This window comes from Cydia amplana, chromosome 17 (genome assembly GCF_948474715.1).
Source record: "Cydia amplana chromosome 17, ilCydAmpl1.1, whole genome shotgun sequence".
Lineage (NCBI taxonomy): Eukaryota > Metazoa > Arthropoda > Insecta > Lepidoptera > Tortricidae > Cydia > Cydia amplana.
In genome coordinates, this window is record NC_086085.1 from 15215639 (window position 1) to 15227889 (window position 12251).

Genomic DNA, 12251 nt, shown 5'->3' on the forward strand with positions numbered 1-12251 from the left:
ACGGCTCGATGAAATTTGCTATATGGGGGTTTTCGGGGTCGAAAATCGACCTAGCTAGGTCTTAGTTTTTATATGTTTTCCGAGCAAAGCTCGGTCACCCAGATATTGGTTTACAGTTTGTGCTAGTGCTGCTTTCTTGCGGCAGAATATTGCAGTAATACTCGCTATTCAATTAATACGGTACCAAAATATGGATCGAGAACCGATAGTTCCCCTCATTTATTATAATTCGACACGAGACTTGATCCGCCGACACCTGACGGACACCAGGTAATTCAACATTATTCCGCTGATCATGATTTTTGCCACCCGCCCGATTTCCCCTCATCATATATTAATGAGATTTCCATGTTAAGTTGATATAAATACTGTAAATACCAGTGGCGGCTCGTCAAACATATCCATAAGGCAAGCCGGGGCTAATTTGCCCAATTTGCATTCGGTAAAAGGTATTTACTATAGCTGGTCAACCAAATCTTGTCACTAAAAAAAGGCGCGAAATTTAGATTTTCTATGGGACGATATCCCTTCGCGCCTACATTTTTCAAATTTGCCGCCTTTTTCTACTGTCAAGACCAAGTATACCTATTTACCTAGTTACATTACTATTAGTTACCAATAATTTTCTTGATGCTTGTTTACGGTATTACGGTAAACTTGTGCTCTTTGGTCGGTAAAAGAAAACATCGTAAGGAAACTGAAGTAGGTAGACTAGTCGTCACCCTAAATTATAGGGTTCGAAACATAACAAACAAGTCAGTGAATACACATTTTACTATCCGCTCTTTTTCACACGTCATTTGGTAATTTTTCTTATCTTTGTCTGTGATGTTCATAATAATTGTTTGTTTTAGGTCTTCCAGCCCTTTCAAGTGGCTAGGCTAGTATTATATTTTGTCACTAGGTACCTACTTATAGTACAAGAATAACATTCTTACAGCAAAAATTGTCTTCAACGTGTTGCTACAGTTAGCAACAGAAGTGTTCAAATTCAAAATAATCTGCACATGACTTTGCCGTTAAGAAGATAAGAGTGAGTGAACATTTTAGACATCCGCTTAGCCACTTTCGCTGCTGATTGTACAAATTTTGTAAAATCGATCGTATTCAAACTAGCAACGAAGTACCTACAATAATTATAAAAATCTAAGCATAATAAAAATAAAGTCAGGATATCATACCTTTATTCAATTCTCCATGTACTGCAGTGTTTCTCCGTGGATCGTCCGCGCCATGTTCTGCAGAGCCTCACGCGCATCCTCCACCGGAAACCGGTCGCTATATTTCAAAATGGCCGCCAGCTCCTCCTCCAAAAGTCCAGTCAGATAATCCATCGCACGCGTGCTGCGTACTGCATAATGCAGTTGCTTCATCTCTATGGGCTTTCTTTCTACTTTAGGTATCCAAACATGTCCGTAGATTGAAGGATATTCCCACAAAGCCATGATGACAGGAGCGCCAACCAGAGAATACGAATGTGGGTGGATGAAGAAGTCTTTTATATCTAAATACAGTTGCCACATCAGAGCGAGATGCCCGCCGAGTATGTACGCGTCTCGCTCCATCTCTTCGCCTCGGCGGGCGAGTTTCATGGCGCCCTGGCAGCCTTTGCCGAGGATGCTGCCGGATTGGAGCATTGTCCGGAGCACCCACTCGTCCCTCCCTTGCCCGAGGTAGGAGTTGCTGCCGAGCTTCTCCAAGTTGTACTCGTTCTCCCAGTCGTAGGGTTCAACTATGTTTTCAGCTGATAAAACAAAAGAAAATAATCATTGGAGAGACGACAATAGATAAGAGTCCGAGTTGGGTTATGGGGCTAAGTTAAGCTAGTTAAGCTCGGTTAGGTCATACGAGCTTAAGTTAAGCTCGGTTAGGTCATGCGAGGTTAACTTATTTCCACAATGTTACCTATTTTATTTTAACTTCAAACACAATCTTGTATTGTTGATGAATAAATATGTTGATGATGATGAACTTGTGGTCCAGAAGCCCCATATCCTCCCTACTAGTCTGTCTAAGCTAACTCAAACAAAACCGACTTGTATACGATAAAGTATTACCTATTAAACGTGGGAGTTAAGGAATTTTAAGTTAGTCGCTTGCTAAAGCAGTGTTGAGTGCATGGACTCTAAGCAACATACTTATAACATACCTAGTATCTTAATAATTTCAAATTTTTTGAAACTTCTTACCATTTATTTTAAGAGGGTTGCACCACACAGAACCTACGAAAATGTTTAATATAGCAACGACTATTCACATTGCATGACTGACAATCTTAAAGATACAGTCACGCTCCGTGATTGTTACGCCATTTAGGGTTCTAGCTAAATTGGACATTTTCATAGAGTAAGTAATATGTAACAACCAATTTAACTAGGCCCCTAAATGGCGTAACAATCCCGTGTGGTGACTGTACATAATAATGACACACGGACACAATACCTAACATAGGAACAAACCTATTGCGTAATGAATATTATAGGGGATTACGGGCGGTACCTTTAGGTTTAGTGGGCATGGGAGTATTGTCCGGACCTCGTTCGCCCAGGAAGTCCCCCTCCACGAGGTCCCGCAGACCGGTGGAGATGAGCTCCGTCACCTCGTTGTTCCGCAAGCCGCCGAGGTGTTGGAGACACTTAGCTAGCAAGTAGTCGCCTGGGGATAAGAGTTTTTTTAGCATATAATGTATGTAGATGGAAACGAATGATGTATAGATGATTGCTGGGGAAACGCCTTTTTTCCACTTCTCTAGCCAACCCGAATTCCTATTCCAACCGACCGAGTCCAGTCCACTATAGGTAACTTGGATCTTTTTAAATCGACAGTGAATAGACATCTTTTAGGTAAGCATGTTCCATCCTAGACGCATCGGCACTTACCATCAGGTGAGATTGTGCTGGTGACATGCCTTTTTCTAATAATGAAAAAAATAGAATATGAAAAAATCAGAATCTCTAAGTTATTGTCTGCTGTGGGACATAAAGGTTCTTGAGTGGCGACCGCGAACTGAAGAATACAGGTTGATAAAGGCTCCCAACTAGGTACCTATATAAGGCTAATCTAGCATCTTTTGGTAGTTGTTGACATCGTGATTTAGCTGATGTCCTATTTTAAAGTGATAGGACCATGGGCCCTACTGGCAGTCCAGGGTCTCTGGAAAACTGTAACTGACCTGACAAGAGGACGATCTTGTTCCCACAGAGCAGGTCCTGGAATTTGTCTCCGAACTTCTCCTTCTCCTGCAGGTTGGCCATGGTCTTGTGGATCATGTGGCCGGTGCGCTTCATCTCCACGATCTCGGCTAGGGCACGTTGCGAGTGCAAGATTCCTAATAATGTAGAAAGATACTTAAAGCAAAATGTTCTAGTAAAAATATAAAATCAGTCTCTTAAGCCATCTTAAGTCATCTTAAGCAGTTTGTCCTAATGGATAACATTATAATTAAAATATAAAATAAAAAATAAAAATAAATAAACCATTTAGGTATTCACGGAACAGCATATCTTTACATAATAGGTACAACCTCCGCCAAACTGTATAACAGTTTGTTGGCAGAAATAGGCTCCTCTCTTTACATAGGTACTGTTTTTAGGCTATTTTACTTAATTTCGGTATTTAAACTATTTTTATAAGTACTAGTATTAAGTTACAAATATAAGTTCAATATAACATGACATTCTTTAACTTAAGTTTATCCTAGCTTCAATTATTTAGGTCCTTGTATAAACAGCATTGGCAATACCTTTTATCAGTTAATTACCTATTTTATTTTTAAATGGTCTGCCTACTACATAGCCCCCTCCACACTTGCGTTTGCGGCTTCGCGCCGCGATTCCCGCACGAGTGTGAAAGGGGCTTATCGATATTTGGTACATACTGATACAAAGAAGAATGTGATGACTCTTGATTGAAAATTAATTTGACGTAGATAAGTTATTTATTTTAAGTATATGGTTATCACACTGATGCGGTTCCTTACGCCAGCCCTAGTGTGTAAGTGATACAACGCATGCACATAGCGGCGGTGTCCCGCTCGCATACCGAAACGGTCTGTGGATCCACATTCAATGTGAAGACTGCTTAACTTTAAAAAATTGCACTGTTAGTCACACCTGAGTCGTATTGGTCCTCAGTGTAGTCCCGAGTGTTGAGTCCAGCCGCTTTGGAGACCAGGAGAATAATGAGCCCTACCGACTGCAGGTTACTTTTGGAGCCCATCAGGAGATTCTTGGCTGATTTCAGCAGAGGGTGGTTTGTGCCGACCTGAGGAAGAATTTGTCGAGAGAAGAACTGTAGATATTTGTAAGTACTTTAAAAACATACGCTATCGCCGCTATCTATTGTTATTGTAGTATTGCGAACAAAGTTCACACTGTTATGAGTTTATGACTAGGCTTAACTTAGGTAATATGATCTCAGCAGTTTCCTGAGATATACGGCAGTATAACCAAAAAGAACTATAAGGTTAGTCCATGAAAAACCCAAACCTTATTTATGTTTGAGTAAGCTACTGTAACTTTTATAACTAACACTTGCCATACGATTAAATAAATAAATAACTAACACGGGACTTAATTGCGTACCTAAGACTTACGTTTATTTATGGCCTGACGTTTCGAACGTGACGTTACGTTCGTGGTCACAGGTAGACTGGCGAGGAATTGTATCAACATCTTCTTGATCACTTGATCTTGATTATTCATTTGTACGCTAGGGTTGTCAAGCTACTGTAACTTACTCAAACATAAATAAGGTTATCATTATTTTTTGGGAATGAGTATTCGATCTCAGGTCAGGAAGTCTTTAGACGTTACTGGCGCTCACCAGTTTCCTCAGATGTATGGCAGTGCTGGCTATCTCGTCATTGAAGAGCCACCGCAGGTTGAGGAAAGAGGTAGGGAAACCTACAGTCCGTTCAGCTTGAGCTATCGCCTCGCGCCAGTTCTAAGACTCATGCTTTAAGTAACTACCTAGATACGAGGGTATCAGGGCAGTTAGAAGGCCTCACACCAGTCCTAAGACTCGTGCTTTAAGTAACTCTACCTGGATACGAGAGTAGCAGAAGTTAGAAGTAGTCTTTGCTTAGTGCTCACCAGTTTCCTCAGATGTATGGCGGTGCTGGCTATCTCGTCGTTGAAGAGCCACCGCAGGTTGAGAAAGGAGGTGGGGAAGCCCACAGTCCGTTCAGCTTGAGCTATAGCCTCGCGCCAGTCTAACGGCTCATGCTTGGAATACCTGCGCCTGGATTCAAGTACCAATGTAGATGTACTAACATAATTTTTTTTTAGATACATCGGTAGACCTTATGTATTAATTTGTAATAAGGTTTACTATTAACAGATAAGATAACGGTGTGGACGTTGGTGATACTGATAATAGATCGACTCGAGGTTAGTTCATTTTCCTTTAGGACGGAGGAATAGTAGAAAGAAAGTAAATGACCAGATAATGACCCCAAAGAAATCGGCAGACGGCAACTGATTCATAAGAGAAAACTTTTTAAAAATCAACTATCATTGAAAAGCGTCGCCAGCCGATGGACCGGGGGTAAAGGCATACACGTTCTATGAAATATTTGGTCTCCAGGGGGGGTAACTACTATCATTTCACTTTAAAATGATGTTATAATATAATCTATTGGTTACAGACTGACAGTGAATCTTGCTTACCTACGACACATCCAAGAACAGGTGGATTCCCTGACTCTCTCGATTAGCAACGCATGGAAATTTCTCGTAAATATCGAGTTCTTTTTGTGGTATTCATAGTTTTTAATAGCTTTCCAGCAAAATTTCGACATGACTTGAAAAAAATTGAAAATTTATCATACCTATAAGTACCTATAACATAGTATTGACAGATGTGTGACAAACGCGCGAGTTTGGTTAATCTTCTTTTTTAAGAGTTAAGGTTTTATACGGGCATGTACATATTTTTCACGTCTCTCTTAAATAACATACAGGATGTAATAAAAACTCTTATAATTCTTACTTATATTGATGTGTCGTGTTTTGCGTGATGAAATTGGCTAAATTGAGATAAAAAAATGTTATTCAAACATTTTCCCCTATCAGAATCGGTACGATCTTTTTATTGCAGTGGCAACGTAGAATATTCTGTTTATTTACCTTTCGACCACTCTAAAGTAGCCACTTGATCTTAAACGATGGGTGTAGCCGCCGTGCAGGTCAGGATCTCGACGACTCAAATAAAAAACTTCGATTTAAAGTAAACCGATGTAATCTTCCAAAGTACTGGTTTACAAGGGTTCTTGCCAAAACGGTTACCTAAATGTAGAAGTGGTGGTTATTGTATGAAGGCTGATGAGAGAGTGATTTGCAATATTTGATCAGTACAAAAGGTGGTTTAAATTTAGGTGCCTCTAATTGGCCGCGATACAAAGTATGTGGAGCGCCCCTATTGGTGCTTTAAAAAAAGCTTCCGAATACTAGCCGAGCCCGACGGCCGCGTTTAGCTACTGCATTAGGAATATAGGTATTGAGTTTTATACAAATATAAAGGTTGCGTTCGCAACAATGGGCAACCTCGGATCTTCCGAAGATCCCAGTATGGTGAGGACCATTGCATTCCCGTTCTGTCTTATACACCTTATTTGTCATATAAAATCCATCTATCCCTCATAAACTAACTGACATAAACAAGCTCCCGAATCTCTCCCTCCCCCATCCCCATGTAATAGCTTTTTAATTTCTATGTGTTCGAAATTCGAACCGTTTAAAACCGAGCACAGATAATAATAGGGCGTGGCGCGCACCTACTGGCCTGCGCGTCGTAAATCGAACGTTCCAATTTTCAAATTATCTTTTTTTTACGAAATAAATAATAGGGAATAGGGGCCCACCAACACCAACATGAAATGGTAATTTTTACAAGGTCCTGTTTGTTTTTAGTGATCTACAATTTTAGATTAGCGCGTGCACATTATTTATTACTGAGGCTAAGGATTTTCATTTAGGCGTAGGTACCTAGAGGAAAACATCCGGATATAAAGTCTATTTTTTTATTCGGTAGACTGAAATGACAGTTAATAGTATGAACATGAAATGTCATTTCATACTATTAACTGTCAGATCAGTCTACCGAATAAAAAAATAGACTTTAGATACAAAAGCATTTTTGCCCAAGCTAAAACGGAGACATTCGCTAACGCTTCGGTCAATAAATAAGGCTTCTTCTTGAGGCTTTCAATCTCTATAATAATTGATCCTTTCAAAATTACTTACTCTACTTTGTATAAACCGAAATAAAAGTGTTTTTACGCAATTTTGCGCCGGATATAAACGTTTTAAAGAATTCAAATTCGAGTCGTTGCAAGCTATCATTAAGGAAAGAGTTTAATAACATGCTGTATAATTACTGGTTTTGCTGTTCAAGGGAAAAACGCTTTATATCAAATATTTAAGGTTCAATTTCGCTTGGGATGGCGGTGTTGATAACTCGCTCACGGAAAAAGCACACATTGATGTGTATTATGTAATTAAGAATCCTTTATTCGATGGAAATTAATGTTCTTGATCGCCTAAAGGACTTTGTTAAGGATGGTCGAGTTAAGTGTAGTTTGTAATGGTTCGTTTTATGAGTAAGAGAATTCAAAAGATTTAAATATATACCTTTTTCTACTCCAGCACTTAAATGTGTCAATTAAATGACTGACAGTGATATCTAAAGCAATGTCATTTGAATGCTTTGTCTATAGGCTCATAAGATGACTGCTAGCAGTCATCTTATGAGTATAATACAACTGCTTTATTTTTTTTAAAGATACAAGTTCCGATCATCTTGATTGAAAGAGGTATGTTTTCATTTACAATAATAACTCCTTTTTTTTTAAATAATAACTCAATTTTTTTTAAATAATAACTCTTTTTTTTTAATAATAACTCTTTTTTTTTAAATAATAACTTTTTTTTTTTTTTTTTTTTTTTTTTTTTTTTTTTTTTTTTTTTTTTGCTGCAGCTGTCATAGAAAAAGTAATGTATGCAACAGCTCATAATTGGTTCTTAAAATTCTCGGGTCTTTTTTTACAAAACTCGACTACGTCTCGTTTTGTAACTTCGACCCTTGAATTTTAAGAACCCTTATTATATCACTGTTGCATAAACTACTATTAAATATGATCACGCGCCATATTGTGGAATTTCATTGAGACTAAATTCCTCATATTAAACTGAACTGTAATTATATGACCATATACATGAGAATAACAGCGCCCTCTTGACAATGATCATATATTTCTGGTCGGGCTTTAGTAAAAAAAATATCGGTAGGTATCTATAGGTGGCATTTTCAACCGATGTCAAGAAGGAGGAGGTTCTCAATTCGTCGAAATCTTTTGTTAAGGGTCCGGACCGGACCCAAAGCCATCATTTTACGCTCTTCATCCGCAGTTCCATATCCTTGTGATAATCATTTTAATATAATGTGTAGTAACACCATACCAGTCAGCCCAACAAACAATTTAGTCGTATATCAAGGAGCTATTATATACGACTCGAAGTATTATAAAAGTAGTATAACAGTCGTCAATTTGACCGTACATCGAGTAATGGTGCATTATGCAACTAAAAGTCGGATAAACTTATTGTCGTGTAGCAAGGTCGAATAAACGTTTATTCTACCATTTTATGCGACTAAATAGTCGGTTAACATATTGCAGTATAGCGAGGTCGAATAAACTTTTATTCTACCATTTTATACGATAGTCGTATAGTAGGTATTACGACGACTTCTATATAACTTTCTTAAACGACAGTTGGTCGCATAGAGGTTATGGTCGTAATAATGTCGTAGTCGCGACAATTTTGTGGTATGGATACCCATTATGCGACTTTTAAACTACCAATAGTTGCTTAAACGTCGTAAAAGTGTTCCTTATAGAACAGTCGACTAACTGTTACTGGGGCGACCGCTATCCGTATTTAGGTAGCAAAAGTGCTATCATACTACCGCTATGTAACCAATAGTCGAATAGATGTGGTTAAATAAACTTTTATACAACTTTTGAAAAGTTATGGCGGCCATTCCAATTCAAACGTATAGATTATGGAACCTTAAGTTGTATAACTTCCTATAAGGGAACTGCTTAATAATTTGTTAATCAAAATAATTAAATAAGTAAGAATTTTAAAAGCGCATTACTAATTAGCTATAAACGTATATAGCAATCATCAGTAAATTTGACTGCGCAGTAGTTTAAAGATATAAAATACACTTTTGTCTCCTATTTCATAGACCACCAACTTAATAAAAATGGCTACTAACTTTCCTTCAAAGATACAATTTCACACCACTTGCTTAATAATATTCCGGTCAATTTGACACACTGAACTTGCGTTGAAATTGTTATTTATACAACCTTTAAACAGTGATAACACAACTTGAAGTCGTATAAATATCGTACTTCGCACCACTACTCTTCCTTAAGTCGAATAGGCGTCGTAGTAGTTACTTTTATACGACGAAGTGTCGAATCGGCGACGCATATACGACGACTACGCAACTAAATAGGTATTAAAACGACCATTACTCAACTTCTTTACGACTTTAAGTTGAATAAGGTGCGCCCAAATCGCGTCATACAAACGTATATACGACGATTATACTTAGAATTAGAATAAACTTAGATTTTTCCTCAAATTGTTAGTTGGGAGGTGGGTATGATAGAATGCAACTGGGGGCATTAGAAATTAAAAACGCGTTGCTGATCCTGTAGGTAACACTATATTGTTTAACATGGTGTTGTCCTTTACCAGTAAGTATCGTTCACATTTAAACTAATTACGCAAAAAAAAATCCTTTATAAATCTATGGGTTCACGACGGAGGGAAGGAAATAAGGGAGGAATAATCAAAATGCCCTTAGTGTATCTTATCATATCTTATTGAGCTTACCTACTGTATTAGGAGTATTAGGACTAGATCGATCTGTTTAAAATTGTCCTATAAGTATAACATTTATTTTTACTGCTGTTACTGAGAACATTGGTGTGCCACTGCCAGACTATACTTAGGCTGTACCTGAGCATAGAGAAAAAAATACATAGAGTGCTCACTCCATACATCAGTTTTAGTACCAAAAAGACTATTAGCATCTAGCATCGAGTAGCGGAACTATCAGTACTGCTACTTGACAATAGATGTCGCCACCGACCGGAAAGTCTTATGCTGTTGAGATAAGACTTTCCGGTCGGTGCTACATCTATTGTCAAGTAGCAGTACTGATAGTTCCGCTACTCGATGCTAGATGTAGACACGGAAATTAATAGTCTGAACTGGTGTATGGAGTGAGCACTCTATGTATTTTTTTCTCTATGACCTGAGGTAAGGTTATTTTTAGTGCATGCGTAACATCAGCGCGCGTTAGGCCCACCGGGCTGCGCGGGCGCCTCCCGCTGTGCGTCTGATTAAATTAAATACCTACCTACAATGTACGCGTGTACAATGTATTTATTGCGTACTAGCTTCTGCCCGCGACTTCGTCTGCATTTAGAATTCTCACCACATCTATAGTAAGTAATATGGGAAATATCCCATAGCAACTCGCTGCGCTTGTGGTTCGAAAAACGGGATCTTCAGAGGTTGCAAGGGTTTCAAAGCACGAGGGTTAAACAAAATGTTTGTCAATTGTGTTATGTATGATTCGCCATGATAACTTTATCCATTGCAATCGCAACAAAAGCCACACTAATTATATAAAAAAACAACATATAAGTATTAATTACTCGTCTTCCTTTATCTCGATTTATGAATCAAAAATTTTACGCACTTCACCGAATTCACGCATCACAAACGATTTTAACTAATACAATCCCAAAACGTAAATCACTGAACGCAACCTAAGCTCAGTAATTTCATAAAAGCTTATGTCACTGACGCATTTTCTACGAATACAAACCTTATTACCTAAGTTTAAGGTTGGTTTTCAAGTATTAAATAAGAGAGGTTTGACAAAACGAAAACCAAGATGGCTGACGTTCACCCGCGCGCGGAATTTGCATCGGCGACATTCCCACGGCACCAGACTGATCTCTAAATCAACGCTTTTAATAAATATATAGTGTGGAGCCGAGCCATAAAATTGGAATCAAGGACTTATAATTAAGTTTTATATGGATTTGAGGACAAATGTCGCATACTTACAGTCCAAGTCAGTACAGTCAGCAGCAGAAGGAACTTACTGGATGAGGCCTTATCCCCCGCTGACCCCAAGGGGGCAAAATTATTTGAACACCTCTGACTACATTAAGAATAAAATGTTGAGATGATTTTCAACATGTCGCTTACTATAGCCACTTCTGCTGCTTGATTCTGATCCTGTTTATACCTAAGAAATTAATGTCTAATGTGTAATGGAAGCGGCCAATTTAATTTATTTTTACCACAGGAGAATAAGTAAAATTCGTGTTTACCACTTACGAGCGTAGTGAGCGATTCCTATTTAGAATCTTGAACGTAGCGCAAAAGGCACAGGTTGTAAGCAATTTTGGTCTCTTATGGCATATACACACAGGCACAGGGTGGCCAAATAAGAGGTATACACTTTATTTTTAAAATTTTATTCTATATAACTTAAAAAATATTAAGTATTCCTTGTTAAATATAATATGTAGGGTCAGCAATTACACATGGAAAATAATGTCAGACAATGTCCACTTCTAGCAGCATGGCAGATGCGAACCCTTTTCATCGCGTTTTTCATCACTTTTTTTTTTTTTTCACATTTCTGGCGTTATCTCAGCGACAGTGTTTCGAATATTTTGTTTTAATTGCTGAAGGTTCGTTGGCCTATTAGCATAGACACGTCCCTTTAGATAGCCCCACAGAAAAAAGTCAGGAGCTGTTAAATCAAGCGATCTTGGGGGCCAGTCAATGTCACCGTTTCTCGAAATTAATCGACCGGGAAACGTTATTTTTAATGTTTCTATTGTTTTTAATGATTAAAACACGTTGTTCCGTCGTGAAACGCTCCATAATAAATTTGCCGTATCTACACAAACTAATTTTCATGCAATAACTGTCATATTTACCGCCAAAATAAAATGGCGGCAAAAAAAAGTTGTATACCTCTAAGTTGGCCAGCCTGTACATCTTTAAAGTATATATTTCGGGCCTTAGACAGTCTTTAGACAAGTTATCGAGCTAGCCATCAAAGCAACAGTCTTGCAAGGACTCCCGTTGCTTTCGCATACTTAATATCAGCCCACGGCGAATCTTGTACACGGTTACCTGTAG

At 38.3% G+C, this 12251-nt stretch overlaps 1 protein-coding gene across 1 annotated transcript; it reads right to left on the reverse strand.

The window, feature by feature from the left end:
• Positions 1–1169: 1169 nt before the first annotated feature.
• Positions 1170–5827, reverse strand: LOC134655615 (all trans-polyprenyl-diphosphate synthase PDSS2-like). Its single transcript, XM_063511051.1, has 6 exons — positions 5670–5827; positions 5094–5241; positions 4113–4263; positions 3173–3328; positions 2500–2655; positions 1170–1744 (listed from the first exon to the last, which is right to left on the reverse strand). Exons 1-6 carry the CDS (start codon positions 5798–5800, stop codon positions 1188–1190), a joined length of 1299 nt encoding a protein of 432 aa, XP_063367121.1. The 5' UTR covers positions 5801–5827; the 3' UTR covers positions 1170–1187.
• Between the last annotated feature and the right edge of the window lie 6424 nt (positions 5828–12251).